The 25,649-nt window shown below is 45.7% G+C and overlaps 2 protein-coding genes across 4 annotated transcripts in view; one reads left to right on the top strand and one right to left on the bottom strand.

The window, feature by feature from the left end:
* LOC139052309 (motile sperm domain-containing protein 1) overlaps positions 1 to 2,233 on the bottom strand; it is a 28,790-nt gene extending 26,557 nt beyond the window's left edge. The window contains exon 1 of one of the 3 annotated variants that reach the window (XM_070529404.1): positions 1,895 to 2,233. In XM_070529404.1, coding sequence (XP_070385505.1) covers positions 1,895 to 1,992 — 98 coding nt within the window. In that variant the 5' untranslated portion in view covers positions 1,993 to 2,233. The remainder of the gene's footprint in view (positions 1 to 1,894) is intronic. The other 2 variants (XM_070529403.1, XM_070529405.1) reach the window with 2 other exon arrangements.
* A 51-nt stretch (positions 2,234 to 2,284) lies between these two features.
* LOC139052310 (SAP30-binding protein-like) lies at positions 2,285 to 5,847 on the top strand. The gene has a single exon (XM_070529406.1). It carries the CDS (start codon positions 2,456 to 2,458, stop codon positions 3,269 to 3,271), a length of 816 nt encoding a protein of 271 aa, XP_070385507.1. The 5' UTR covers positions 2,285 to 2,455; the 3' UTR covers positions 3,272 to 5,847.
* Positions 5,848 to 25,649: the final 19,802 nt, after the last annotated feature.

Below are 25,649 nucleotides of genomic sequence, written 5' to 3'. Positions count from 1 at the left end.
TGTTCGAAGCGTGTAAGAAGCCTGTGAATACACGTAAAGTGCCTCGAGCACTAAGTCGCACGGCAATTTTGCATGCATTTGTGGGCTTCTTTCATGCTCAGAAAACTTTTATGTAGCACGCATTGAGCAACAGAAAAATCTATCTGGAGTTTTTCATGTCGCTCTGCAATTTTCTCATTGACACTTTTCATCTAATTATAATATCTGAGAAGTTGATGAATTAATTCAGACTAATTACCTAATTACGTAGAAAGAAAAAAAAATTGAGTATCTCGAAGCAACGGCACACATTACCTTGTCCATTGTCCAGCTACATGGCATTTGCATATTTTTAAACTCTATCGAAAGTTAGCTGGGACACCCTGTATATGTGAAACCCTTTTGGCTAATAAACAGTTGAGTGTAGTGCTTGTCTTTATCTTTTCTTCCCATGTGAGTTGTCTTTTTGTTTGCACTAATTTTCCTCGTCAGCTTGGAAAAACTAGGTGTGCGCTGCAACTCAAAAAATTTTTAATGTGATTAGCACTCTGAAAAGTTTAACCATCTTGCAATATGTATCAAAACTCTTTCACCCAGTGACCGAAGTTGCCTACTAGCTAGGGCCACTGGGTATGTGTCACTGCATATGTTATATTGTTAGTGCCCATTCCTGGCCAATTCCCCAGAATGGATGTGCCAATGTGACACTAGGGGTATTTAGCCTTAAATATATTACAGTGATTGCGCCCCATCCTAAACAAGCACCTCCTCACAGGGTGTGGCCGCTTGATGGTGAGCCATTGCAATGAAGTTACACCCATGATAATAGGGATACTATGGAGTTTCAGCTGGGGAACAGTGATTACAAGATATAGCGTGTCGTGGTATCATTTGGCATTGTGTTTAGCGGCGAGATTGCCTCGTTGTGCATCTGCAGTGGCAATATGGTGTGTCACTGCATAGCTTTAATGCGAACTACATTAATTAACATTGGCATTCATTATGAGATGAGTTTGCCGGAATATTTTTTTTCAAAGAACTTGTCATCTATTAAATAAATTAACCAACATTTAAAATATGTGGCTATTAAATATTTTAAAAGCCTTAAAAGCTATCTAAATATACCGGCGCTTATTTTTGTAACAATACAGACCCAATAGCCTAGCGTTTAACGGAGAAGTTGTAGAGTGAATTGAGAAATAGCTGGTTTCTTTCAAAGGAGGCAGTTGTGGTCTTAGTAGCGGTTGTCTCTTCGGGGCTTCATGGCAATCGCACAAGATCTGAAAAGCTCCATGCGACTACTGCGCTTGCGCGTGGCGCCATTAGCACTCTCAAACGTGCTTGGAAAGAATGATCAATGCCACATCATTCCTGCGTCAAGTATCTTGCAAAAGACCTGCATTTTGGCAGCAGGACTGCTTAGAATGTGTGCACAATCACGACGCCAAATCGAGAAATGCTGCTAACGCATGCTGCACCGTATGAACGCGCAAGTGCAGACAAGTGGACTAGGGTTACGGGCACGTGGCTGCGGATAGTCGGCCGTGTTGACGAAATCTGTGCACGCGCTGTGACCCATCCGTGTTCTACAGGCGATCGATCAATGTAAACATACCAAGTAGTAGCCGCGACAGAACACGGAACACGCGTTCTATCTTATCTGCAGTGATAAGATATGCCTCTACGGCAGCAGTAATCGCAACATCGGTTCTTGAATGCATCGTACCGATGGAACGCGCACAGTACCGCGCCTGATCTCGCTTTTCTGTGGCGGGAACTGCCATTATACTAAAGAAATAACCAATGCAAACTTTCACGACTTCTTCGCCGGCGAGTTTTCAGGCCAAGCACCCGCTTGTGCGTTAACATAGTTCTGCACAACCGATCGACATCACTTTTGAAACAGCAGTCTCACCGTGCTTCCTTGCAATCGTCCGCCTGAAGACTCGTAGGCGGGTTGCTCCGGCCATAGAGAAAGCTCCGGCTGCTGGATTCCTCATGTCCACGCAACATTGTCCACGGGAGGTTACAGTACAGCGTGCACCAGAGTTGGTTTTATGGCCCACGAAGCCTGTGCACAGTCCTCATTCAGCAAGCGCACCTCGCCGGGCTAGCCGTCAGTCTGAGGTGCGCAGCCTGGGCGAGTTCGAACATCGCCTCGTTCAAACCGTTTTGCAGCCAAGGCCGCAGACTGGCTTAGGTACTACGGTGCTAGGGGTGGCCAACATGCACATTACCATACTTTCTTTCTCTATGACTTTACGATCGTCAACTTACCAAGCCAGTGCCCAAGCCAAGGCTATTTGGTGCATTGTGGAACCACCGTTCGACTGTACCATAACGTAGCGACGTCTTCTGCAGTTGCTTGCTAAAGCTCGGTTGTTAACCTGTGGTGGTGATTTAGTACTATTAATTTGAATATTTTTAAGTAACGATAGTCAGTTTTTGTGGAACGTAGCGCTCCGTCTGATTCACCATGACCAGCGAACCCTCACAGACGGCCACGGCATTGGCATCGCTGACCGAGGCATACACTGATTCAGAGGACGAGCAGGACCTGGAACCCACGGCGATCCCTGCGTCTGCCGAACACAAAGAGCCGATCAGCAACGGATTTCCGAAGTCGCCGAGTGCCGGGCCACTCGTTTCGTACCGCGGCGACGAGGATGATGAAGACACGGAAGTTGGAGACGATGAGGCGTCTGTAGCAGGTCCATCCGGCAGCAAGTCGGGCTCAGTGCGGCCAGCGTCCCCAGTTTCCTTTCATCGTACCCTGCAGAACTTAGGGCCAAATGACGTCGTGCCCCTGCCTCCCGAGCCGCGAGGTCGCTGTGCCCCGGCACTGCAAGAGAAAATCACCCGCCTCTACCAACGAAAGCTTCGCGACCACCGTGACATGAACGCGTCAATCCAGATGCGCAAGGACTTCCGAAACCCAAGCATTTACGAAAAGCTTATTGCATACTGCGGCATCGATGAGCTGGGCACTAACTACCCGCCGGAGGCATACGACCCGCAAATGTGGGGACCGGAATCATACTACGACGAGCTGTCACGACGACAGAAGGAGGAGATGGACAAGCGTGACAAGAAGGCCAAGGTAGATTTCCTCACGGGAACTGCCAAGAAACCCGACTCACGTAAGAGCAAGTGGGACATGGGTGGTGCGCAGCCCGTACTGGGCATTGCCAACCCCAGCTTCGCTGCGCCAGCTGCGCTCTCAGCCAAACCTACCGTCATCTCGGCCTTCGGCGCGTTGCCCAAGAAGAACCCGTCCACCTCCAAGCAATGACTGGCTTACCCGGTGGTCGCCGCCGCCGCCACCAGACGGGCGCGTTGGTTTAACCCGGTACCGTTTGCCACGTAGGCATCTACTAAACTCTCTCTCCCAGTGAAAACACTTGCGTGCTACGAGAGGGGATAGCACTTGCGGCGTTGCAGTTTTCAGGACATCCAAATGCCTCCAGCGAAGTTTGCTGAAAGTACAACTAACCATTTGCCTCAAAAGTTATGCAACATGTAAACATAAGTGAAATCGGATGGTGTGTTGGCTTCAAAACCGGTGGCCGTGCTTAAGTTGTGCTGAAACTTGAGTAAGGCAAGTTGCTTGGTGTAGTGGCTAGTTCCCTAATCAGTTTCTTTCTCGGTTGCCTATTGTGAATTCTTTAGCTCCTAAACTCCTTCATATGTAGCACATTCATTGCAGCATAGTCCAGCATTAATAAAATACTATGCTTTCAGTTGTAAAAATCTTCAAAGTATAGGTATGTGAGTGTGTCTTGATGTTTGCCATGTGTATATATGTCATTCAAATATCATGAGCATTGCATGCAACTGTTTTAATAGTGGATCTGTAAGGAACTTGAGAACATCAAAGCAGTGGCCATACCATGGGTCAATTTAAAAATATATGTTTTCTTGCTTTATATAACGAATTCAGTGATTGATGAGCAGGACTCCTTAGTGGGAGCAGGTGTGTCAGAATACAGGAACAAGAAAAAAAGTAGAACCCTTGGGTGGCTTATGTTCTGATATAAAGGCTTGAGTGCCTACCCAATGTGATTAATTCTTTTTAAGGAGGCTCCTGCATTCCTGGACCCTCCTCTTTCTTTTTTTTTTTTACTGCTCACCAAAGTGTGAACTGCCAAATGGCAAGCTGATCTTAAATAGTGTCACCCAATGTAAGCCAGCAGTATGTCATATTCATGCCTCATTCTTTTGTCTGCTGTATTTGTCACGCAACACTTCAGAATGGTGCTGCGTGCATTGTGAAATGGAAAGTTGAAAGTGTGTTGACCATTATCCCACAGTGATAGGCAGTGGTGTTTAACAGTTTGTTAAAGAGAGGAGGAGTGCCTAAACCCCCCCCCCCCCCCCCCATAGAATGCAAAGCTTCATGAGACTTGGAAGTGTACGAAGACCACGTGGACAAGCATTGCAAATATATGAAGGAGAGGGAAAGGTTAAACAGGAAACTACATAGCTGCATAATAAAAAGTGTACAGGGGTAAGGAGTCGAAGCGGTCATCAAAAGTAAATATATATATTGTAAGCACAGCACACGCCCGACTTTCATCATCATCTCTACATATCATCCATTGCACATCTTCCCCATCTGTACATATCATCGTCAGCTGTACAGCTTGATCTTCATGTTGGCAGCACGAGCTCAGCTTTGTGAGCGCAACACAATATGAAGAACGGGAGAACTGTTTGACAAGATGCACTCTGCTCCCTCTTCTTTGTTACAGCTTTGTTAGATTAGTAATCAGCGCACAAGTACTCTGCTCGTGCTTGGCATACCATCGGCTCCGTTTCCCTAACTTGCGACGTCAGAACTCCTGTGCTGGGCAGTGACAGTTGTGCCCTAAGTTCCTTTAGTCTCATTCATGTGTCAGGTGGAGAGAGTGTGAAGAAAACTTTATTTAGGATTTATTAATGCGTTGTTGTCCAGATGTTCTCCAGCTGGTGCACAACTGGTGGGACCCTCAGTCCAGAATCCGAGTAGCCAGGTTGGCTCTCATGCCAGCCGCACTAGCTGTTGCTGGCTCTGCAGGTTAGAGCTTGACAGCATGTCTTACCACTCATTTTGAGGGGGGTGTAGCCTAGAGGGAAGGGTCAGTGTATGGGAGCCAAGTGGTATGGAAACCTGAATGGAGCAGGGTGAACCACCTTGGGAACATTCAAACTCTCCTGTGGTAGATTGTGCAATTCCGTCACATTAGTTGAATTATTCAAAGTGTGCATTACTTACATGACAGATCACTGTGTTGTTTGGTAATTGACAAAGTTTCTCTGACTTTGTAATTGTTCACTTTAGTACGTATGTTCCACTTGCAAAATTGAAGCCAAACAGCAATGAAGTCATATTCATTTAGCAGAAGTCCTGTGCTCAGCAACAGCATCGAAAAATACTTCCTCAAATTCTTCTAGCTAACATTAATCAAGTTGGCTTGGCTTAACTGCATGGCTACAATTCTGCAATTGAGACATGTGTCCATGTGAGGCAGACATTGATGACAATTATGTCTTGAATTTGCTCTGTGTGTAGCATGTTTATAAATGAAAACTGCCCCTTCAGTCATGGCACTCCAGCTGTTATCGCATGTTTAATTTTTCAAACATTAGTATTTGAAGTAGACAAGTGATGGGATTGCCCTTACTTTGGTTTCCTTCACCAACAGAATTTTTAGCACCTTATTCTATCTTGTTGAATGAAGTGGTGCAATGCAAATGTTGACAAGGTTTGGTATACTATGTGAAAATCGGTTCTGGTGCAGCTGTTTCTTACATTTTCAGCCCTTATTTGTCATTTTATGGCAGAAGGCATACAGCTAGTACTGCATGGCACATAAAATGTTTAGACCATGTCTCTCCCTTCAATTTTGGCAGACTCGTGCATCATGGTTATGCAGCCAAGTTCTTGCTTGACAGTAGAGAGGTTTAGCTTGTCTGGTATTTGGGTAAACGCAGGCGGTTGGGGTGGGGGCGTAAACCGGAGCGGCCTGCATGGTGCAGCCACCTGGTGGTGCAGAGCTCAAACAGACAAAAACGGCTAATATAGCCTTAACCAAGTGTATTCTGCTTTGCTGCTGGTGTAAATTTTCGGCACTGGCGTAATCACATTGCTGTGTTTACCACCTGCGTTTACCCGAATACCGGACTAGCTAAACTTCTCTAGTGGCCACTTGAACAGTGAAATTCAAATGCGTCATTGCAGCTTCTGTGCTTGGTAAGGTTGCAGTGAAGGAGCCAATTGGCAACAGCTGAATGCTTTGTTGAAGAGGTTACACCAGTCCTTCGTTAAAGTGCTTAGCAGAAGTGCTCTGCTAAAATCAACTTATTTCCTTCACAGTGTCACTGTTGAAACGTATACCCACGGTGGTGGCATAGTGACTTTGGCACAGTGCTGCTAAGCTAGAAGGCATGGGATCGAATTCTGGTCATGAAATGCAAAAACACCTGTGTGCCGAGCATTGGGTGCACATTTAAGAACCCTAGGTGGTCAAAATTAATCTGCAGTCTCCCACTACAATGTGCCTCGTAATCGTATCATGGCTTTGGCAAGTAACACTCCAGAATTTTTTTTTTAGGCGTGGGAGATATTTGCTGGCTTTTTTTTTTCTCTCTCTCTTCCCTTCAGATTCTGCTTTTAATGCCATGTATGAAAAGTTCTGGTTGTGTTTGTTGGCTGTTGCGAGAACTGAGTTCCATTTGTTTTAAATTTGGACTGCATGTTTATTGTAACTTATATAAGCATGGCCCATATTTTGGCATGGCTACGCACATTTGCAAAGACTGCATCGCACCAATTGATTTAGTTTATATTGTCTTGAATATTCCCGTTATCTTAACTGAGTAGCTGGCTGACAAAAGCCTTCTCTTGTTTATCAGGGACATACAAACAGGTGCAGTTGCTTTTACACTTTTTGGAGAGACAACATAAAAACGTAGCATGCACAAACTAGACCTACTGTAATGGTTGATCAAAGTCACGAAGTATGGTGTATAGTTGGAAACTCACTGAGGCGTACGAAACATTGTCAAAAGGTTGTTTTGTGATTGCAAGTGGAGAGAGGGTCAAAACACTGCATCTTGTTGGAGCTCGAACACAATGTGTTCTTTACACCCAAATGCTGTGCACTCACAAGTCAAAGGTCTGTTCTTTGTATGTGCACAGTGCTGCCATGCAGCAAACTGTTTTGACTGGTATGGCCAAAGACTGGCTACTTGCATAAATGAAACATTTTGCACAAGTAGCCTTAAAGGGCTCCTCATCAGACCACAGAAAATTTTGGTTATATGCAGTAAGTTATGTGCCCTCTAGGGAGCATTCTACCGCAAGATTTTTTCAAATTGCTTCATTGATAGCCGAGATAGAAATATCTCAGTGCCATGAACCCATGATTTCAGGAGGCGAGCTTCACTGTCAACGTAGGCAACCTCTCCACTTGCCCTGTCTAGCCTCCACAAGCAAAATTCCTTCCCTGTGTTCTCCCATACCGGAGCTTGAGGATTGCGTGACACATATGTCTTGGGCGTCGCCTTCTTTTTAAAAGGAAGCTTTACATGGTTAGGTGAAACGAAAATCCGTCTTTGTGCCTGTGTACAGAAAACTGTCATCATCAGCAATGGCTCAAACTCGAGCAATGGCTCTTCTTCCACAGCTAGCTCGTTGGTGCTCATCATTTGTCGTCATGATGGTGAGGCCGCGCATACAGGAGTATGAGCCATTGCTTAAGGGAGTATGGGCCATTCATAGTCAAAGAATCGCAAGCGGCAATGGCGGGTGGGTGCTGCTAACCACTTCACCGAGCAAACTCGAGACATCAAACGCAAGTGACAACGGCGGACTGCGGGCATGTCGTCACTGATATTGGTCTCTCCATCACAGCCGAACGTGTGTAAAACCTCATTAAGAAACACAAAGATGTAACCAATAATTGAGAAAGACTTTACTGAACCATCGGAACTGACCCAGTGATAAACATCAGGTCGCACGTTGCAGCTTCGCTGGTTAACCATCTGTACGGAGTGCTTGGGCGTTGTTTTTTTTCCCTCACTTGTGTGCTATATGGTGCACCGGCGTGACCTGTTGCGTTTGTCTTGTTTCGCACAACACAATTTTGCGCACTGTGCACGAGAACACCTGACTAGCGGTATAAGTCAGTGCTACATGAACACTGAGGCAGACACAAGCAGATCACAGAGCATCATTGCACTCTGGCACACAGTAGAAAATTGCATAGTTTCGGTGTAAGTGCACTCGACTTCACTACGTGAAAACAAACAGACGAAACGGAAGTACATCTCTCTTGCTGCTGTGTGAAGTAAAACAAATACACGCAGACATTTGGTTTGTGTGTTCTATTATTTCTCTAAACCTTAATTTGTCTATCGATGCAACAGATTAGACAAATAACAGATGTTGCCTTGAATAATTATCGAAGGCGCGAGTCAATAAGAGCGACGTCACAGTACTGCTTTGTTCATGGGCGCACTTGCGCTATATAGGTCGACTCACCAGATGGGAGTGTGGTGCCCACATGGAGAAGGGCAGATGGCATTCGGTTTGAAATGTCAGCTCTTTGCACGGGGCGTAGAGATGTAATAATTAGCTGGCACAATCATTAGCGAGCATTGCATGCGCTGCACTTGTCAGCTCAATATGGCCAGACTTGGTGAGGGGCCCTTTAAAGAAAAAAATGGAGATGTATAATAATTATAATTTTGTCCCACAATTTCAAACGCAGTGCTCTGCACCATAAATATGTTCAACAGCTGACTCTAGAGGCTGCATACTTATTGGTGCCCAATAATTTTCTGAATTAATCTCTGCAAGTACTTATCCCCTTCTGTACTTTGGACAAGTTTGGTTCATCGACACCTTTCTGGTAAAAATTATCAAGGAAGAGCCCAGCTCGTCAGCGGTACTTTGCATTTTCTAGCAATGTCATGAACGAACATTAGCATGAGTGCTTACTCGTGCTTTTGGTATATGGCAGCACACAATCATTAGGATAGCGGAAGCGGAAGAAAATTTATTCTTTCTGAGGTGGTAAAACCTGTTGGCAACTGGAGTCCTTAAAAAATAAATTGGCCATTTTTGGTCACAATTTGGAACAATTGCGTGGCACAGAAGAGGTTAAAGTTGAAGACAATCATCATGTTGAGACTAAATTATCTCGGTGGCATAAAATGTTATACCAAATGTATTGCTTGCACTGAGTTAAGGAAGCAGTACTCCTATCATTGTAAAATTCAAATGATCAAATGAGAAATTAAATATGTATTAGTTTTATGTTCCATGTCTAGAGCATAGTCCAGTATATGGTTAAGATGTTGGTGATACCTTGGTGATTAGCATATAATACATTGCATTTTATCCTGAAAGAAACTTTTATTTAAAGTAATTCAGTAGACATGACAGAAATATATGTAAATCGTCATCATCTTCTTGGGAGAACTGTACAAGCAGTAAAACACTGTCTTGCATGCCTTGAACTGCAACAATTCAACGTCGTCATTACAACGATTCTTCATCTGATAAAGTGGCAATGCACGCAACAATACCAGTAACGGGGAGCCAAGGCACTAAGAGCCAGTCAACGAGGTGCTGCATGACTAGGTATTGACAAGCGAGGCGGCTGCAAGTGATGCCATGAAAAGCAAAACATCGACAAGCCAGGTATGTGCAAGCGAGACATGGAGAAGCAAGGCAGCGACAAAGAAGATATCATGTAGCAAGGCACTAAGAAACAATGAACCTACACCAAACGCACCTTTAAACCGAACGGAAAGAAGCGTATCAACCACAACCTACTGTATAAGGGTCGTGGTATCAACAAGCATGATGGCAGACAACAGAACAACTTGTGGTGATGCTGTGGACAATCCAATGACTCGCAAGGCAACAGCTAACCCATCGGCACCTTCACTGACGCGCTGTGCCATGTCGCCTCAGCCAAGGTACGGGCTAAGAAGCACCATTGCCTGATCCAGCCAATGGAACTATTTGACTAACAATGTCTTGCTCTTTACACTTTACAAATATTAAACCTTATTAAACTATTACTATTAAACACATTACAAATATTATTCAAACTTGTCACAGGTTAAAGTGTTTCAATATGCAGATGGATGGATGGATGGATGAAAAACTTTATTTCATCCATCCTTTTTATGATTGAGGACCTTAACAGAGAAAGTATAAGAGTATAGGGTTGAAGATTTATATGCAGAAGACAAATATAATGCTCAATAGCCTAGCAAGGGAACAAGAGTTCAGAATTGCCAATCAGCCTTTAGAGTCTGCGAAGGCATACGTTTACCTAGGTTAGTTGCTCACAGGGGGCCCTGATCATGAGATATTTTAAATAGCAGTATTTTCATCTGTGGTTTAGCTTTGGATGGATTATCTTGCCATGCACCATTGTGTACATAGCACATAACAAGCATGGATATGATGAATATTGGATAGAGTGAAGGTATTGTCTTGTCAGGTGCAACTATGTAATCGCAAGGTCCATCTGCATGTCTGGCGACCAGCCTTACGGCTTTGTCGCACGTGCTTCGGTGACATCTCCTATCTATGTTTAACAAATTGAGCTCCAGTGAAGTTCCTTTGAAGTTTGAAGTGTGATTGACCTCCAGTGTGTCGTGTGGCCTCCTTTCATTTCCTTCTGCTTGGTACAACTCCTAAATTGAGCTTCTGCTGTCTAGAGTTGCTAAAAGTTAACTTTCTCTCTGAAGTGCAACAATTATCATTTAAATTGGGCCATTAAGTTGTCTCGTAATGACATTTCTGCATTGTACATCTATTTAAATAGGGAAATTGTAATTGGCCGTTAGCTAAAACTTCCTCTTAATGGTTCACTTCATTAACAAGCAGTAGTATCAGTGCAGTCTGAGCCTTGAGGCCCGGCTAATTTATAACACTCCACGCCTTCCTGCAGTCACCTTGTGCAAGATCTACAACACAAGATCATTAACTGGTACACATTCCAGCCTCTTGGATGAACTTGACTTGGCTTCCAAACCAGTGGTGCCAACAATGAAACCTGTATTGCCCATCCTTGTTGTTACTGCCTCCTCTCCAGGTCGCATTCACACAGCTGGTACGTACTACTCTCGCAGGACTTTGCTTGGACTTTGCAATGTTATGTTTTCCAGGTCGTCAGTTACCAAACACCAATTTCCAGCCATTGTGGGCTGGGTTTTTCATACGCACAATAATGACCAATAAGATCATCCCAATTAAGCTCAAACCAAATGATTGAGGACCTTAACAGAGAAAGTATAAGAGTATAGGGTTGAAGATTTATATGCAGAAGACAAAGATAATGCTCAATAGCCTGGCAAGGGAACAAGAGTTCAGAATTGCCAATCAGTCTTTAGAGTCTGCGAAGGCATACGTTTACCTAGGTTAGTTACTCACAGGGGGCCCTGATGATGAGAAGGAAATTTACAGAATAAAAATGGCTTGGTGTGCATATGGCGGACATTGCCAAATCCTTACTGGAAGCTTACTACTATCATTGAAGAGAAAGGTGTACAATCAATGCATTCTACCGTTGCTAACATATGGGGCAGAAGCTTGGATGTTGACAAACAAGCTTGAGAACAAGGGAAGGACAGCGCAAAGAGCGGTGGAACGAAGAACGTTAGGCCTAATGTTAAGCGAGAGGAAAACAGTGGTATGGATCAGAGAGCAAACAGGAATAGCCGATATTCTAATTGACATTAAAAGAAAGAAATGGAGCTGGGCAGGCCATGTAATGTGTAGGATAGATAGCCGGTGGACCATTCGAATTACAGAATGGGTGCCAAGAGAAGGGAAGCGCAGTCGAGGACGGGGGAAAACTAGGTGGGGTGATGAAATTAGGACATTCGCAGGCGCAAGTTGGAACCAGTTGGTGGTGCAGGACAGGGGTATTTGGAGATTGCAGAGAGAGGCCTTTGTCCTGCAGTGGACATAACATAGGCTGATGATGATGAAGAAGGTAGGGACTTTTAAAGCCTATGCACATTTGGCTAGCATTAATTTGTTGTCATCAGTATGCCCTAGTGGTGATGTCTCCACATGTCAGAAATGCGTTTGCAAGCACATGAATGCAACTAGTGTTTCAATATAGGCTTGATGACTTGTGTAAGACGAGGACAATAGAACATACATTAGCAGATGGCACATGAAGAACTGTGTGTTCAGGTTCCTTCTGTATTCCTCGTCATTTATGTGCTGCACTAGTACTCCAAGATCACTTAATGCACTTGGCAAATGAAAGCATGATCAGTGAATGAAGAAACAAAGACAACTCTGTTTGTTTTAACTCTTCTTTGAAAGGAAGTGAAGTTGCGTGTTTGTCACAGCATCTGCTCAGCAGGATGTCTTTGACATTGTTTCTGCATGAAAAGAAAATTTAAATACAGTCAACGTCCCATTCTTCGGACTGCCTAGGGGCAGCGGAAATGCCCGAAAAATTGGGCAGTCTGAAAAAAGGATGGCGTGTCCTTCAGTACTTCTCCCGAGGGCTCAAATTGCCACATGCATGTATGTCCAACATAGCTATGAAAGCCTGTCAGTACACTTATTAGGCTTATCAGTGCTCGCAGGTGGTTGCCTGGTATACGGAGGCAAGAGGGGATGGGGTAATGTGCCTGGTATGCCCCCCCCCCCCCCCCATAACTTCCCTGGTTACACCCCTGCCCTTTCCTTACTTTCTGTGCTTTGAAGCCATTCACGAGGATGACAAAAGAGGAGATTGCATTAGTGCTGACAGTGGCGAACTCTCAATGAGACACACGGCACCAAACAGCTGGAAATTTGGTCTCGAACGCCGAAGCAGCTAGGCTTAGCATTGCCATGGTAGCTACTGCCTACAGCAGATCGGCATGTGAGAGCACTGGTTCTATGCTGCAAAATAATCAAAATGGTGGTGGTGGCGGCTTCAATTAATGCTGTTTCAAACCTGTGGTTATGGCAGAAATCTGGACAATTGGATGGTGAAGGGTTCAACATTCGAAATTTCCAATGCATTGTCCTTAGCTCTATGGGGTTTGTGGCGGTGCTGTGAAGGCGTCTGAATTATTGAGCATGTCCGGAAAATGCAACAACGGCTCGTGTATTTAAAATTAGGTGCATGTTAAAGAACTCCAAGTGGTCAAAATTATTCTAGAGTCCCCTTACTCCGACATATCTCATAATCGGATCATGGTTGTGAAATGCTAAACTCCACTATTAGATTTTATTGAATATTTGATGCCCTTGACTCTGTCTCATTGCCAGAAACGTTGCACCGGAGCATATAAGACAGCAGGGAAAATGGGCGAACAGAGTGTAGCAGAAGTGACACTTCTCAGCGGCCACGAGGCAGCAACTGAGGTGCTCCCGAAAAGCCTGTACCCATTGATGAGGGCAGTGCTCTTGGCAGACAGCCACTGCAGAGAAAGTCAGCCAAAAGTCCACCACATCACGAACCAGTGTGAGTAGCTGTGAATTTGCGTTAGCGAAGCGTGAACAAACATTCACCACCCTGTTCGCACGACAAGCTCAGCCAGAGCGTGCCACTTAGTACAAGGTGTACGATTACAGGGGTGGGGTATTCACAAATATATATATATATATATATATATATATATATATATATATATATATATATATATATATATATATATATATATATATATATATATTTGTGAATACCCTCGCATGAGGGTCTCGAATCCTTCTAATTCATGCCCAACTCCAATCTTGACAACGGATCACGAGCGATGGGATTGAGCCCCCAATTTCGACACTATGAACAGAAACACACATTATTGCATTATTTTGCACTTGGCCACAAATTTAGTTACTGTGGCAAGGGGGAGCAGAAGGTAGTCAGTTTTTAAACCAGCACATACAAAACATTCGCAGAAAGGCCAATTGTTCAATCAAAGACCAGGTGAAATAAGCCAACAACGCGACATTTCTTTTACCCCGAATGCAATGCTTAGCAGTAAAATTTCATCACTTAAGGCACTAATTCATACTTACCGGGCACTTCTTTGTGTAATGAACACGAACTGAAAAAGTCTGCATATAGGACACTTGCGATACTCATGCTTTCCAGAAAAAATAAGCGTATTATGCCTACACATGGAGGTTGTTCGCACGGATTTCCCATCGGCAATTACTGAGATAACACATAAACACGAACGGTAATTCTTGAGCTGTTAGTACGTTCGTAGAACGGTGACACACAGAAAAAAGTACTGAAGGCGGAATGGAAAGCTGGGCGAGCTAGTGAAGTTGCAGAATGAGACTTGGCACAAGAAAACAAGTCATAAACCAGGTGAAAATGAGGAGGAACATCTATTCGTCAGCTTTCTCTACCGGTAAGAGGGACGTGTAGCACAGTCAAGGCGCAACGACGTCCGGAGACTCATGGAGCACACACCAGCACAAGGCCGTTCATGTTCATGTTCATGTGCATGTACAGGGTCGTTGAAAATACGTGCGAACGCGGCGAAGCCTGGCCGCGCTCCGCTGTGCGTCAGCGCATCCGGCGCGCTCGCGCATCGAAACAATGTGGCGCAGGCGCACCGGAGACTGGAGGCGGTGCTTCGTGTCGTCTGCTACAGCGCGTAAGCGCACCCTGTTTGCTTTGCTGGGAAGCGCACCTAACTGTGTGCTGGCAGCGCCCAGACGCGCCGAGGTGGCATTGTCGCATTTCACTGGCAGCAGCGCGTTGTTGGATCCGCATACGGCAACTCAGCAGCGTGTGTTTGCAATGCAGCGTTCTCGGTTAAATGCAGGCGTTGTTTCAAATTTCTCAGCTCTAGTTTGGATTGGTTTATGCTGTTAAATGCCCAAAAGTGACTCACGCTATGGTAGATGTGGACGTAGTAGAGGGATCTAGATCATTCCGACCGCCGGAGATTCTTACCATGCACGGATATAGCGCATTAAATAACCGTCTTTCCTTCCGCCTACATCAAAACATGGCCGCAGTGGCCCAGATCGAACTTGGTTCCCCCGACTCTGAAGTGAGGCGTTCTCAGCACTTGACCGCACTCTGGAGGCGGCGTGGGGTAACGGAGCACAGCTTTGTTTTCTGTGCGTTCTTCTTAAGTCGAATGAGATGTTTTACAAAACTAGCTGCTAAAGCGTGTGCACGGAGTTGGCTTCAGCCTTGCTCTTCTTGGTCCATGATCAGCCTAGGGCGAAAGAGCCCGCAGATTGCTTGATAGTACTTGGAATTTTACTATAGAAAGGGAAGAAATCACCGAACCTTGTACGACTTTTTTAAATGTTATCAAGGTAAATTTGTACAATCGTGTGACCTTTTCTTTACTCCAGATAACCTTAGTTGCACCATTAAGAAGGCTGAACAACAAAGTATATGGTTGGAAGTCCATGCCATAAGTCAAAGGACCCTGATCGTACCACTGAAATGCCTTATTAGAATTCTTTCTTCTCTGTTACCGCGCCACTCACGTGTTTTTCCTGTCTCCGCTGAGGCATTTTGCCGGCATCGCTTTCTTCGTGGTGCACCGCAGCGTAACACCAAGGAAACAGCCGTATGTAACCGCGAGGAAAGGGCCTAATCAGGAACAAATATTTATTGCAGGAAGAACGTTTACTATAGGCTTCCAGTCGAAAAGTCTCAGGTGGTGACGGTGGCAATAAATAGAATGCGGTGCTCGGGCTCTAGGCCAGTTAAACGCTCTTTGCAGCAGGATATTTGGGGCCAAAGACCTCACAATAAATGGCTCTAGGAATGAAAGCTACAAAATGAAGCGTTTGCACCTAGGTTTATTGAAGGCTTTAGCTGGAATCACATTCAATATCGGCACACAGAATTAATTCACAACAGAAAAATCTGAGACGAAATAATTACCTTTAAAATTTCTATGCCTCTGCGGTCATTGTTCTTGTCAAACATAAAAAGCTTATTTCATTTACTGTTGTGATTGCTCATGGCACGTGGCCCACTGCGATATGCTGTTAGCGTAACGTTGCTGTTAGCTGTGTTTTTTTTTTTTGCACCCTTTCACAGTCAAGTTCATCGCGTCGGAAAGAAATATCTTTTTTAGTTCTCAATGACGAAATTTCTTACTTTTGCGGATGAAAATACCGGCTGCTAATATTTTGCGGGGATGTGAAAACGTACAAAATGCCGGAACACACAGAAATGGAACTCCCAAATGCCAAGAATTATTAAGTAAACAATCGAAAGAGAGTGAAGTGAATTGCAATTCCAATGAAGCTCATTACGCATCGTATTACAAAAACGATGCTCTCTCTTACTTGGCAGAATATTGCTGCATGAAAAAGTAACCGACGAAAAATCCTAGTCACAACCCTACTCTGCATAGCGAACTAAGGCTCCCGCTCAAGCATTGCACCGGTTCCCATTGAGTTTCTGCTGCCATCTTTCTTTTTCACTTAGTTTACCCTGAACCCTACACAGTGTGTCCCGAAATATTATTTACTACTTTCGTCATGAGACAGAAAACGCTCCTACGTGGCTCACGCTCCCAGAAAAATGTGCGCATTTAGTTTGTACACAGTTGCGTTCATAGCGCGTCAAAAGTTTAGATTGTATCCTGCTATAGACGCCGAGGGTGTCGGTGCTCCTCTACGGACATTTTACACATGGTAGGAATACAGTACTCGTTTAAAAATCGCCAACATGACGAAACAAGCAACCATCTACCAGAATCGACAACTGGCGGGAAAATTACAAACCCGCACATCAGGTATGCTTTCATAGACAAAAAAGTTTGACATCAAGATAAAGCATCTAATTGAGAACGCAAAACTGATATTAGGAAATAAAATTCATTATCCACCCAGTCCGTAGAGGGTTTTCTCAGGCGTGGTGTTTTATTTTCTCGTATGTGCTGCCCTTCAAAGAGTTCCATGACCAAGGACAGTGGCACGTCGGTTCGCCTCCTGGATTTATGACGGCTTTCATCCTGTTCTGCTGGACGGACCTGTATAGGGAGCTACAAAAGCTCGCATTGGACCTCAACCGCTCCCACTCCCCTTCAGCAACAATGCATAGTGCCTCCGCTAAGAGGCCGTGCAGCTGTCGGCCGGTCATAACGCTCTTCATGATGCCCCAAACATTCTCAATAACATTTGGTCAGGGGACTGAGCTGGCCATTCCAGCAGTGCGATGTCGCGGAGCTCAAGAAATGCAGCAACACTTTTCGATTTTTGATATGGGGGAGTTATCATGCTGCAGAATAAAGTCGCTGTCCGGAAATGGTCCTCCTAGAAGGTACGGGAAGAGCACATCGTCCAGGATTGAGCAGTAGGCCTCTCCATTGAAGCGGCTCTCTGGGCGAACCAGGGGGCCCAGGCCTTCGGCGGTCACAGCGGACCGGCCGCTGGCAGCGACTTGCTCCATGTACTCATGCATATACCTGCAGAAAACGGAAAAAAAAATTGTTAGCGTTGGTATAAAATGCAGGCGCAACCGGCAAGCTAGAAGGAACAAAAATATGAATTACTATGTTTTAGGGTTGTCTATGCGCTCATTGCCGGGTCACCTAACACAATCATACAAAAATTGCGAACGAGGGCATTCTTTTAAGAATTTAGTTGTTTTGAGAGATCGTCAAATATTCCGAGACTCAGGCAAAGCATGATTCCTACTTATGCCACAGTATAAAAAATGGCTCTCTATCGGCACCTATTTCTTGATGAATGAATGAATGAATTTTATTTCCGTCATAATGGGTCCTCACGGTCGGGGCGCAGCAATAACGAGGGGGTGCCTCCCAGCCGGCTCTCAGCACCGGAGACCGCGGAGACAGTCTTGTAGCAAGCTGCCTCCGCCTGACGGATGACGAGTCTTTGCTGATCCGGGTCGCGGCTCCGGATCAGCTCTTCCAAGGTGGCATGGTCTGGGATGCTTTGTGATTTAGCCCCAGCAGAATCCTGACACTCCCAAATTAAGTAATATTGCGAAGTCATTCAGTGGCAGCTACTGCAGAGCTCAGGCTCCCCAGTGTCTTCATCGTGCAGTATAGAGTATGGAAAGAATCTGTGGACGTGAAGCCTCATCCAGGCCCTGCACTCCTTTGAAGTGACTGACCTGTCCGGAAGTAAGTGTTCTATTATCCAACCTAGGTGTGTCGGTTATTTCTTCATACGTCATGAGAGGGTCTTTATTCCCACTCAGTGGCACTTCCAGGGCAGCTCGGATGTATAATTCTCAAGCGAAGTTGTGAGCAGCCTCACTCACGGGAATGCCCTCATGAGCAGGAACCCATATGAGGGAGACCTCTCGGCTTGAGCGGTATCTTCTTAGTAATTCTGTCGGCTTGCCTTACTGTCGGACAAGATGATCTTGACTTTGGTACTGACGCGCGCTAGGGCAATAGCAGCCTCCTCTGCCACTAACGTATTCCTAATATTAATCGATGCTACAGTCACTTTCTCCCCATTCCCATATTTCTTGATGAACAAGGTGTTCTGCGCGATTTAAATGTACGCGCCAGCTTATAACATTCGATGTTAATAGATTTCAGCCGTAACTGACAAGAACTCTGAAACTGCAGTTATTATGGTTGCAACGTTCGTCACGGATTATAGCTATGCCGTTATTTTAGATAATTTCTTTATTTTTGAGGAAGTTTAACATAATATTTTGCTTAATGTACGCGCTTTGCAAAACTACAATTGTTAGGCCACTGCAAAAGTCATTCTTGGCACTTCTTAGAACAAGCACATTGACGTTTAAAGCTTAATAACAGTAAATACTAGTGCCTAAAATGATCCTTCATTTTAGTATACGATTGCTTAAATGATTACACTTACCGGCAGTTCTCAGGCCGCCAGACTCGCTGACGCTGGTCCCACCTGGTCGTGAAAGCAGACTCGTCAGTGAAGACGACCTTTCCCCAGTGCTCCTCTGTGCACGCTGATTGCTTCTCCTTGTCCTTCTCGCTCACAAGTGGCTTCTGTGCAGCTATTCTTGACCTGAGGCCAGCCGCGCGCAGGCGACGCTTCACTGTTGCGTTTGACACACCCAGAAGCCCGACAGTGTTCTTAATTTCAGTCGCACTGGCAGTGGGCTTGTCCACAGCGGCCGCAACGATGTTCATGCCGTCGTCTTCATTGGTGACTTTCGTATGGCCTGTCCGCGGATGATCCTTGATTCATCGCTCCTTTCGGTATGCCCGAACGATCCGGTTCAGTGGCGAAAGTGGCCGATTCGTTAGCATTGATATCCTCCTCCGAGAGCATGCTTGCAGGCATAGCGCTACAATTCCCCATCTTTCGCTCTCCGGAACACGAGACATTGCTTGCTCTCCGAAGGTTCGGCGAAAAATGACACACTCCTCGACTGTCATACCGCTTTTATTACTCAGGCAGCATAAGAAATAAGCAAGAAATGAAAAAAAAGTGACATCACTACTTTTAAAACTGACAGCTTGACGTTTGTCAGCCGATGAACATAAAGAATGTGCTGTGGATGGTGCTCTCACAAATCATCCGAGAATCTGCACTAGTACAGAGCAGTCGCTTAGCTTGGCACTTATTTGCAGCAGCTTATCAGCCGCGCCAGCGGATAAGAGATTGCCGTGCCCAGGCTAACTCCCTCTGCCACTTGATACCCTTTCATAGGACTGAACAACGCGCTGTAGTCAGTGAAATGCGACAATGCCATCTCGGCGCGTCTGGGCGCTGCCAGCACACATTTAGTTACGCTTCCCAGAAAAGCAAGCACGGTGCGCTTCCGCGCTGTAGCAGACGACACGAAGCACCGCTTCCAGTCTCCTGTGCGCCTGCGTCATTGTTTTAATGGTCTCCGTTTTAATGGTCTCCACATCTCCACTGTGCAAGCTCAGGAATGGTATCACCACGTCAGTCGGGTACTGACTGACACGTGGTGATACCATTCCTGAGCTTATGCAGATGAGTTTTGTGTCTTCTTTAATTTTTCGCCTGCTCCCTTCAGTTGATAGTCGGCGTTCGTGTTGTCCACTTCTCTACTCTTGTGTCCTGTCTGCACGCTTCACGTGACTCTTTTTTGCATAATAACTTCCTCCTGTCGTGGGACTTCACCGTCCCCCTCTGAGCTGCTTTAACTGCTTTAACGCACCACCAATGTTCCAACTAAGCGCCAGAATGCGCACGTTGTTAGAAGGGACTGCCCTATTGTTGTAGTGAGTTGAAACTTTTTGACCCTCGGCCGATATTCTGAAATATCATTTTGAGAGAAAAAAAATTCCCATTGAGTTACACTTGTGCATTGCTATGAAGTTCCGAAGGAGAATGTCCAGAATTCCTGGACATGAGGGACATGCGGAGGGGAGTCATGCTGTGTTTCTAGGTTTAGCGTTACTGGAAAGTGATCACTTCCGAATGGATTTTTAATTACACACCATTCGAAATCAGGAAAGATAGAAACAGAGCCGATCGGCAGGTCTATTGAGAAGTATGAATTATGATGTGGATTATAATACGTCTGTTCTATCTTATTGAAGAGGCACGCGCCGGAGGTTAAAAGGAAATTTTCAATGAGTCGACCTCAGGCGTGGCATCGTGAGTCTCCCCACATCGTGCTATGAGCGTTAAAATCATCCACGAGTATGTAAGGCTCGCGAAGCTGATAAATGAAGTTATAAGTCTGTTTTTTCGAGATGATGGTTTGGGGGTATATAAATGGAACATACAGTGACCAGTTTATTAAAAAGAATAGCCTGAACGGATACTGCCTCAAAGGGCGTCTGAAGGGTGACGTGTCGGCAAGCTACAGACTTATCGGCTACTATGGCTACACCTCCGGAGGCGTTAGCCTCGTCCCAGTCTTTTGCTTTTCGTCCCAGTTTAAGAGACGAAGATTAGCTCACGCGCCTTTTCCAGGCGTCGTGACGCGAGCTTGGTCTTTCTTGGATCGATCGCGAGAATCTCGCCGCTTCTTAGGTGCTGGTGGCGCCGTGTGGCTGGTGGTTGTGTCCATCGCCTCTTGCGAGGCACTGGACACGCGTTCTTACGAGCGCTGTGTTTCACGTGAAGGCCTCGTCTCGGTAGACGAGACCTTTGAGGCCACCGGCCCTCGTATTTCCAATTGCTAGTGGGTACAACGGGGCGTGGCACTTGCGGAGACGACGGAAGTTTGCGCGCATGCGCGAGTAAGAGCGGGTGCGAGAGAGGAAATGGGACTTTTGCTGAATATACGACTCTGTCTAGGCAATACGGAGTACTTTCTTAGCGCGTGTTGTATGCGCTTGTCCCTATAGGTGTGCCGGCAGAAGTCGCGGGGAGCGGTAGTTCGCAAGTTGGCGGCTCGACGCTATTATATTTATTCAATCGTGTTATTTACTAATTAAAACAATTTGTCATTATTTGGCATTATTGGCGGCGCCTCCAGGACACCAAAGCGGCAACGGGGACATCAAAGCTAGAACCCGGACTGGTCCGTGGGTTGGGCTCGCAGAGGCCTGCGCGTGCCAGGGGTATATAAGAAATGGCTGTCCGCGATAGCGGACAGTCAATTTTCTTGTGCGAACACCCCCTGGCACGCTTCGGCCTCCGCGGCCCCAACCCACGGGTCACCCTGCTTCTGGCTTTGATCCCCCGCTACCGCTTGGGTGCCCCGGAGATCCTGCGCCGCCTGCTTTAATATAACCTGAGACCTCCTGAGGCCTCCGTTTGCCGGTTACATGTGCCCTCCTGGAGCAGTGCTTGTAAAAAATGCAATCTATCGTCGCGACTGAAAAAACGACCCGCGACTTCACCATCAATCACCAACACCAATCAGAACCAAACACCAAACAACACCACTCAGAACCTTTCTCCTTCAGACTCAGCGATCACCAAATGCGGCGTCCGTGCCCACTGCCTCACCGCGCGGGCAGCCAGCGGCGGAGCGTAAACAAACTGGGCCGTACTCTGCAATGCCGGCATGCCTAGAGGAGAAACACATACAACACACGTTAAGAAACCTCCTCCGTTGCGCCTAGGCAGACTCACATATTCAAGGAGCAAAGGCCCTCAGATTTTCTCTTTCTCACCCTCTCTTACTCGCGCCTGCGCAGAAACATCGAGCGCCATGAAAAGCGCCACACCCCGCTGTACCAAAACGCCAACGTCCCGGAGGTTGATGGTACCTTCTGCTGGGGCGGCGGAGCCACGCTAGCTGCAGCCGCTGGGGAAGGGGGGGGGGGGCGCATGGCATCACTGCCGCCTCATTTATTTAAACGAATACGTTTTCATATAACCGCTAGATCGTTGTGGAATTCCCTGTAGTGGTCCACCACTACAGGGAACTATTTAAGCAATTATTTAAGGAATAAGCAGGCAATCTAAAATGCAGCGGTGGTCTTCACAGCTGGAAAATGCTGTTATTGCATTAAGTGAGCGCACAGCAGAAGAATCACTGACATATGCTGTCTTATTTTATTTATTTCTTGCCCGCGGAAATTTAGCGCCTGATAAACTTCTGCTGTAGACCCATCAACTTTTACTCAGCAGAAACGCTATGAGCTGAATTGACAATTCTTTTGTGATGTTTTAGGTTTAATGTTATAAACTCCTGCCAACCCAAGCAATGTCACGCGGTTTATATATTACTGAAACAGCCCTGGCTAATGTGGAGTACCTGTAATTGCCTAGCTCCTTTTATTTGCAGCCTTTGATTAGTGCCCGGAGTAAAGCACGTGCAAATCTCAATGAATTTCACACAAATTCCAGGACTTTGATTTTATCATGCCATGCGCGCTGCCTGATCCTTCTAGTCATACCGAAGTACGCCACTTCACCTCACTGTTCTAGGTGAAGCATCATTTCCAGCAAGCACACAGGGCAATATTTCTTTCTTTCCGTATAATAAATGCCTATTTTTGCTAGTGCTTCCTGACGCAACCGCTCGGATTTCACATGAAAACTTTTGCACGAAGGCCGCATTGCGTCTACACTGCTTGAAACTAGGCTTTTTGTGCTGTAGTAGGTTTTGCTGCAATTCTTAAATTAGAAAGTGACTAGGTGTGGGGTGTAAACAAGGCGGACGGATCCAGCGCATTTTATGTTCGTGTTCTAAATATTCTCTGTTACACCTTCTACAAAATATGACATACATGCTGAAACATTGAAGAGTCATCATCATCATCAGCCTGGTTACGCCCACTGCAGGGCAAAGACCTCTCCCATACTTCTCCAACAACCCCGGTCATGTACTAATTGTGGCCATGCCGTCCCTGCAAACTTCCTTATCTCATCGGCCCACCTAACTTTCTGCCGCCCCCTGCTACGCTTCCCTTCCCTTGGGAACCAGTCCGTAACCCTTAATGACCATCGGTTATCCTCCCTCCTCATTACATGTCCTGCCCATGCCCATTTCTTTTTCTTGATTTCAACTAAGATGTCATTAACTCGCGTTTGTTCCCTCACCCAATCTGCTCTTTTCTTATCCCTTAACGTTACACCTGTCATTCTTCTTTCCATAGCTCGTTGCGTCGTCCTCAATTTGAGTAGAACCCTTTTCGCAAGCCTCCAGGTTTCTGCCCCGTAGGTGAGTACTGGTAAGACGCAGCTATTATACACTTTCCTCTTGAGGGATAATGGCAACCTGCTGTTCATGATCTGAGAATGCCTGCCAAACGCACCCCAGCCCATTCTTATTCTTCTGATTATTTCTGTCTCATGATCCGGGTCTGCCGTCACTACCTGCCCTAAGTAGACGTATTCCCTTACTACTTCCAGTGCCTCGCTGCCTATTGTAAATTGCTGTTCTCTTCCGAGGCTGTTAAACATTACTTTAGTTTTCTGCAGATTAATTTTTAAACCCACTCTTCTGCTTTGCCTCTCCAGGTCAGTGAGCATGCATTGCAATTGGTCCCCTGAGTTACTAAGCAAGGCAATATCATCAGCGAATCGCAAGTTACTAAGGTATTCGCCATGAACTTTTATCCCCAATTCTTCCCAATCCAGGTCTCTGAATACCTCCTGTAAACACGCGGTGAATAGCATTGGAGAGATCGTATCTCCCTGTCTGACGCCTTTCTTTATTGGGATTTTGTTGCTTTCTTTATGGAGGACTATGGTGGCTGTGGAGCCGCTATAGATATCTTTCAGTATTTTTACATATGGCTCGTCTACACCCTGATTCCGTAATGCCTCCATCACTGCTGAGGTTTCGACAGAATCAAACGCTTTCTCGTAATCAATGAAAGCTATATATAAGGGTTGGTTATATTCCGCACATTTCTCTATCACCTGATTGATAGTGTGAATATGATCTATTGTTGAGTAGCCTTTACGGAATCCTGCCTGGTCCTTTGCTTGACAGAAGTCTAAGGTGTTCCTGATTCTATTTGCGATTACCTTAGTGAATAGTTTGTAGGCAACGGACAGTAAGCTGATCGGTCTATAATTTTTCAAGTCTTTGGCGTCCCCTTTCTTATGGATTAGGATAATGTTAGCGTTCTTCCAAGATTCCGGTACGCTCGAGGTCATGAGGCATTGCGTATACAGGGTGGCCAGTTTCTCTAGAACAATCTGCCCACCATCCTTCAACAAATCTGCTGTTACCTGATCCTCCCCAGCTGCCTTCCCCCTTTGCATATCTCCTAAGGCTTTCTTTACTTCTTCCGGCGTTACTTTTGGGATTTCGAATTCCTCTAGACTATTTTCTCTTCGATTATCGTCGTGGGTGCCACTGGTACTGTATAAATCTCTATAGAACTCCTCAGCCACTTGAACTATCTCATCCATATTAGTTATGATATTGCCGGCTTTGTCTCTTAACGCATACATCTGATTCTTGCCAATTCCTAGTTTCTTCTTCACTGTTTTTAGGCTTCCTCCGTTCCTGAGAGCATGTTCAATTCTATCCATATTATACTTCCCTATGTCAGCTGTCTTACGCTTGTTGATTAACTTGGAAAGTTCTGCCAGTTCTATTCTAGCTGTAGGGTTAGAGGCTTTCATACATTGGCGTTTCTTGATCAGATCTTTCGTCTCCTGTAATAGTTTACTGGTATCCTGCCTAATGGAGTTGCCACCGACTTCCATTGCACACTCCTTAATGATGCCCACAAGATTGTCGTTCATTGCTTCAACACTAACTTCCTCTTCCTGAGTTAAAGCCGAGTACCTGTTCTGTAGCTTGATCTGGAATTCCTCTATTTTCCCTCTTACCGCTAACTCATTGATCGGCTTCTTATGTACCAGTTTCTTCCGTTCCCTTCTCAGGTCTAGGCTAATTCGAGTTCTTACCATCCTGTGGTCACTGCAGCGCACCTTGCCGAGCACGTCCACATCTTGTATGATGCCAGGGTTAGCGCAGAGTATGAGGTCTATTTCATTTCTAGTCTCGCCGTTCGGGCTCCTCCACGTCCACTTTCGGCTATCCCGCTTGCGGAAGAAGGTATTCATTATCCTCATATTATTCTGTTCCGCAAACTCTACTAATAACTCTCCCCTGTTATTCCTAGTGCCTATGCCATATTCCCCCACTGCTTTGTCTCCAGCCTGCTTCTTGCCTACCTTGGCATTAAAGTCGCCCATTAGTATAGTGTATTTGGTTTTCACTCTACCCATCGCCGATTCCACGTCTTCATAGAAGCTTTCGACTTCCTGGTCATCATGACTGGATGTAGGGGCGTATACCTGTACAATCTTCATTTTGTACCTCTTATTAAGTTTCACAACAAGACCTACCACCCTC

The sequence above is a fragment of the Dermacentor albipictus genome, unplaced genomic scaffold (genome assembly GCF_038994185.2).
Source record: "Dermacentor albipictus isolate Rhodes 1998 colony unplaced genomic scaffold, USDA_Dalb.pri_finalv2 scaffold_21, whole genome shotgun sequence".
NCBI lineage: Eukaryota > Metazoa > Arthropoda > Arachnida > Ixodida > Ixodidae > Dermacentor > Dermacentor albipictus.
The sequence above is the reverse complement of the archived record's forward strand: the minus strand, read 5'-3'. Positions and strand labels throughout refer to the sequence as shown.